The sequence below is a fragment of the Callithrix jacchus genome, chromosome 4 (genome assembly GCF_049354715.1).
Source record: "Callithrix jacchus isolate 240 chromosome 4, calJac240_pri, whole genome shotgun sequence".
Lineage (NCBI taxonomy): Eukaryota > Metazoa > Chordata > Mammalia > Primates > Cebidae > Callithrix > Callithrix jacchus.
Window position 1 is genome coordinate 35,781,455 of NC_133505.1, and position 5,638 is coordinate 35,787,092.

Consider the following 5,638-nt stretch of genomic DNA (forward strand, 5'->3'; position numbering starts at 1 on the left):
CTTCTTTCATGTTAAAGCAGGCTCACAGGACTTCCTGACCAGAAAACAAATTATTGAGCTGGAACACGTTTCTAACCCAATCCTTGCTTCAAAGGGTGGGTCCCTTCCACTCCTTGATCTTATCCCATTCTAATTCCTGCTGCAACCCGGCCCAGCACCCTGCCTAGTGTGATCATGTCATTCTTCCTTCTCACCTTCCTCTTGACCCCTGCTCTATTCCTTCCCAGGCTTGGTATCATTCTGTCACCTGCCTGTAGTTGGCAGACTGTCAGGTCAACTGCCCCACCTCTCCCCAGGCCATATGAAGCTATAAAGGCCTCTGCAGCCCTTTCACAAGAGAGAAAGAGGCAGCAACTACATTGCCTGGAGGAAACTTAAGGAACCCAGGCACCCAGCTGCCCACCCCCAAGCCCAAGTTCTTCCCAGGAAGACAAACGTAGGAGACCCACACTCCTGGAAGCATCAGCTTTTATCTTTTCACCCTGAAGTCCCCTTTCTCAAGAATCCTCTGCTCTTTGCGCTCTAGTCTTGGCACATCTAGGACCCAGGCATCGTGCTTTCCAGCCACAAGGAGACAGATGAAGATGCAGAAAGGAAATGTTCTCCTTACATTTTGGCTACTATTGCTTTTAGAAGCCGGTGAGTGATTTTATTTAAAAGTGGGTGGTCTGAGAACTTTTGAGGAGTTAGGAGAGATGTGACCACTACTGGGACCAGCTCTATTTCTCTTCCACAGAGCGAGGATCATCATTTGACTTTAATCACTTCAGCCTAACAATGTAGTTCACGTGGGAGGCCGTCAGTCACAGTGGTTAAAATTGGGCTCTGGTCTCACATTGCCTACCTCTGAATTACAGCTCCATCTATTAACTGTGTGCTTTGGGTCAGTTGCTTCTCTGTGCCTCAATTTCTGCATCTTTAAAATGGTAACAACCTGTGTGATATGGTTGGGGTTTTACATATTAAGAACAAGACGAGTTGGCTGCTTTAAAAATATCACTCTCCTGGCGGGGCACGGTGGCTCATGCCTGTAATCCCAGCACTTTGGGAGGGTGAGGCAGGCAGATCGTTGAGGTCAGAAGTTTAAGACCAGCCTGGCCAACACGGCAAAACTGTATCTCTACTAAAAATACAAACATTAGTTGAGCGTGTTGGCTCACACCTGTAGTTCCAGCTACTTAGGAGGCTAAGGCAGGAAAATCATTTGAACCCCGGAGGCAGAGGTTGTAGTGAGCTGAGATGGTGCCTCTGCACTTCAGCCTGGGTGACAGAGTAAGACCCCGTCTCAAAAAAAAATAAAATAATAAAATAAGGTCAGGCATTGTGGCTGACATCTGTAATCCCATCACTTTGGGAGGCCAAGGCAGGCAGATGTATTGAGGTCAGGAGTTTGAGACCAGACTGGCCAACATGGTGAAACCCTATCTCTACTAAAAGTAAAAAAATTAGCTGGGCATGGTGGCTCATGCCTGTAATCACAGCTACTTAGGAGGCTGAGGCAAAAGAATCACTTGAACCCGGGAGGCGGATGTTGCAGTGAGCCGAGATTACTCCACTGCACTCCTGCCTGGATGGCAGAGCAAGACTCCATCTCAAGAATCAATCAATAACAAAAAATGAAATAACATAAAATATTACTTTTCCATATTCTGCAAACTCTATTTCTCTTCTACCCCTACACCTAATTCCACGTCAGCCTCCCATGTACAGGCTGGGGAAGTTGAATGTCTTCATCCTTCAGGGAAATAAAGGGCAAAAACTTGACAAACCTTAACTGCAGCTGAGCCTCCAAGTAGTTAAAAACCTTTCCTCTACCTTTAGACCTTGGTTTACAGCCCTGAATCCTGGGAGCTCTTATGTATTTGAGCTACATATAATTTGTTCCTCTCCAGCCTTGGCTGTAGTGATCAAGGGCCCTGGAGCTTTCATGCATGTAGTCACCTGGCTTCTTGCTGAAGAGCAGACACCTGGGCCCCATCTCAAACTCTAATTCATTTCGTCTGGAGTGATTTGCCTAAGAATCTTTTTACTTAAGAATATTTTCAACATGCTCCCTTAAGTAATTCTGATATAGGTGTTTTCTGAATATTATTCTGAGAAATATTTTTCTAAGATGGAAGCAATATTACTTAAGAATAAATTGATCAGTACATACTAGCTTCACCTAGTCCTATAATTCTTCTACATTACTTTTTATCTGTATTGGACCTTGTAGAGCAGAATGTGGAATAAGCTTACCTACCAGTAAAACCAGGTGATGTAACTCGGTGTTGGGGTGTGTGGGTGACTTAGCTGAGTCCCCACAAGTGCAGATTCAGTAGCCTGGGCTCAGTTTCCTGTCGCACTACTCACTAGCTGTGTACACGTGGGCCGGTGTCACCATTTTTTAATCCTCAATTTCTTCATTTCAGCTGGTGATACTAATAGCATCTATGTTACAGGGCTGTGGTGACCAAGAAATAGAATGATTTATGCTATGAATTTAGCCAAGCAGTAAGCACAAAGTTTATATACACAATGTGTATTTGTCATTACATGATTTCTTCAGCAATAAATTCCAGTGGGACTAGCTCCTCTGCCAACACTGCATTCAGTGTGACCACCACTGGGGCCAACACAGCCACCAGCTCTGGGTTCAGCGTGACCTCCAGTGAGGCCAGCACAGCCTCCAACGAGGCCAGCACAGCCACCAACTCTGACTCCCACAAAACCGCCAGTGGGACCAGCACAGCCACCAACTCTGAGTCAAGCACAACCTCCACCGGGGTCAGCACAATCACCAAATTTGAGTCTAGCTCAACCTCCAGTGGGGCCAGCACAGCCACCAACTCTGACTCCAGCACCACCTTCAGGGGAACCAGCACGACCTCCAGCGGGGTCAGCACAGCCACAAACTCTGAGTCCAGCACAACCTTTAGGGAAACCAGCACAGTCACCAACTCTGAGTCTACCACAACTTCCAGGGCAATCAGTACAACCTCCAGTGGGGCCAGCACAGCCACCAACTCGGAGTCCAGCACAGACTCTGGTAGGGTCAGCACAGCCACCAACTCGGAGTCCACCTCCACCTTCAGTGGGGTCAGCACAGCCACCAACTCTAAGTCCACCTCCACCTTCAGTGGGGTCAGCACAGCCACCAACTCTGAATCCAGTACAACCTCCACTGGGGCCAGCACCATCACCAACTCTGAGTCCAGTACAACCTCCACTGGGGCCAGCACAGCCACCAACTCTGAGTCCAGTACAACCTCCACTGGGGCCAGCACAGCCACCAACTCTGAGTCCAGTACAACCTCCACTTGGGCCAGCACCATCACCAACTCTGAGTCCAGTACAACCTCCACTGGGGCCAGCACAGCCACCAACTCTGAATCCAGTACAACCACCAGTGGAATCAGCACAGCCACCAACTCTGAGTTCAGTACAACCTCCACTGGGGCCAGCACAGCCACCAACTCTGAGTCCAGCACAACCTCCAGTGGGGTCAGCACAGCCACCAACTCTGAGTCCAGCATGACCTCCAATGGGGTCAACACAGCTACCAACTCTGGATCCAGTACAACCTCTAGTGGAACCAGCACCACCACCAACTCTGAGACCAGTACAACCTCCAGTGGGGCCAGCACAGCCACTAACTCTGAGTCCAGCACAACCTCCAGTGGAACCACAGTCACGAACTTTGAGTTCAGTACAATGTCCAGTGGGGTCAGCACAGCCACCAACTCTGAGTCCAGCACAACCTTCAGTGGGGCCAGCACAGCCACCAACTCTGAGTCCAGCATGTCGTCCAATGGGGTCAGCACAGCCACCAACTCTGGGTCCAGCACAACCTCTAATGGGGTCAGCACAGCCACCAACTCTGGGTCCAGCACAACCTCTAATGGGGTCAGCACAGCCACCAACTCTGGGTCCAGTGTGACCTCGGGAGGCTCTGGAACATCCGCTCTGACTGAAACGCACACAACTTCTGATAGAGTTAGCACAGGCGCTACTACTGCAGTGAGTGAGGCGAAGCCTGCTGGGTCCCTGGTGCCGTGGGAAATCTTCCTCATCACCCTGGTCTCGGTTGTGGTGGCCGTGGGGCTCTTTGTTGGGCTCTTCTTCTGTGTGGTGAGTAGCTAATATGTAGGAAAATGCCTGGGGAAGGGAGCAGCAGAAGCACAAGGAAATGGGTGTGAATAGAAGGGGTCTCAAGTCAGGGGTGGGTGGGGAGGAGGGAGATCAGGAGAGAGTTACGCAGAGAAATGGTAGGTCAGTGTAGAGGAAGCTGGTGACCTGTGGGAAATGGGTACACAGAAAGGACTGGAGAGAGAAGAACTGGGTAAGGAGAATGATTGGAAGGGAAGATTCCAGAAGATGTCCATGGGGAAGGCTTGGGAGACAGGGGTGCAATTCTGAAACTATTGACTCTTCTTTTTCTAGAGAAACAGCCTGTCCCTGAGAAACATCTATAACACAGCTGTGTAATGCCCCATGGGCTACACACTCTGGAGGGAATCATGGAGCCCCCCACAGGACCAGGTGGAGCCCTAACTGATTCTGGAGGAGACCAGTATCCTCAATAGCTGTGGAGATGAGCGGGAGGTACAATGGGCTCTGAGCAGCCCCCGAACCAACATTCTTCAGGGAGGAAGAGACCTGGGGACCCGAGACCTGCTTTCCTTCATTCACTCCAGGAGACCCCTCCCAGCTTTGTTTAGGATCCTGGCAATCTTGAGGGAGACATTCCTCACCTCTCTTGCCTTTAGCAGACACTGGAAAGAGGATACCATATCACTCATTTAGAAATAAATACATCTAACACACATGTCAAAGAGAAGCTGTGTGCGCCCTGCGGTGGGTGTCTCTAGTTCTGAGATGAACTTCTCAGTTATAGGAGAAAACCTCCATGCTGGAATCCATCTGGCATTCAGAATCTCCACAGTCAAATCCAGAGACCTCATTCTTACTTGTGTGTCTGCATTTTCTAATCCTTTTTGCTCCAGGCAAGATCCCTGAATCTCCCAGACACCCTGGTTGGCAGGAGAATTCACTTGGGTGAGATGAGGAGGGAGGGCCTGGATGCTATGGGCTTATGCATGACTCCTGTGATTAGGCTGCGGTATATGAAGAGCTGAGAGCAGGATGAGGGGGAGGCCGTACAACTACCTGCTGTGTGTGTGTGTGTGTGTCTGTGTCTGTGTCAGGGAGGGGGAATTCATTTGAAGTCGAGGTTCCTAGGGCATTGCCATGTGCTCCAGGCCTGACAAGCCATCAGGGTGGAGGTGCTGGTCTCCCTCAGAGTGCTCCCTTGGGGAGAAGAGAGACAGTGCTTCCTGGCTTCCCAAGGGAAACACTTTCTGGCCGTTAGGGTGGAATCTTCCAGGAGGCTCTTGGAAAAGACCCTGAGATTCTCATAAATCCACTCCCAGAAGAGCTGCACATATCCCTTTTAGGAGTCCAGGGAAGAGGATCCTCCAGGTCTTGGAAGACAGAGGGGAGCTAGGACAGAGCGCTCAGCAGAGAATTAGCATCTGTTGGTGGGTTCACCCCAACTCACAGCAGTAGAAACTGCTCCATCTTCCACCACTTATTGGGTTTCTCCAGTGTCAGCAAACCAAAGGGTTGGATCTTACCAGTGTGACTATAGGAAAACAGC

At 49.9% G+C, this 5,638-nt stretch overlaps 1 protein-coding gene across 1 annotated transcript; it reads left to right on the plus strand.

The window, feature by feature from the left end:
• Positions 1-524: 524 nt before the first annotated feature.
• On the plus strand, positions 525-4,915 carry LOC100391423 (uncharacterized). Its single transcript, XM_035297503.3, is given in 4 exon segments — positions 525-639; positions 2,549-4,110; positions 4,423-4,484; positions 4,486-4,915. Coding segments are annotated over 4 exon segments (1,800 nt in total). The 5' UTR covers positions 525-578; the 3' UTR covers positions 4,601-4,915.
• The last annotated feature ends 723 nt before the right edge of the window (positions 4,916-5,638 follow it).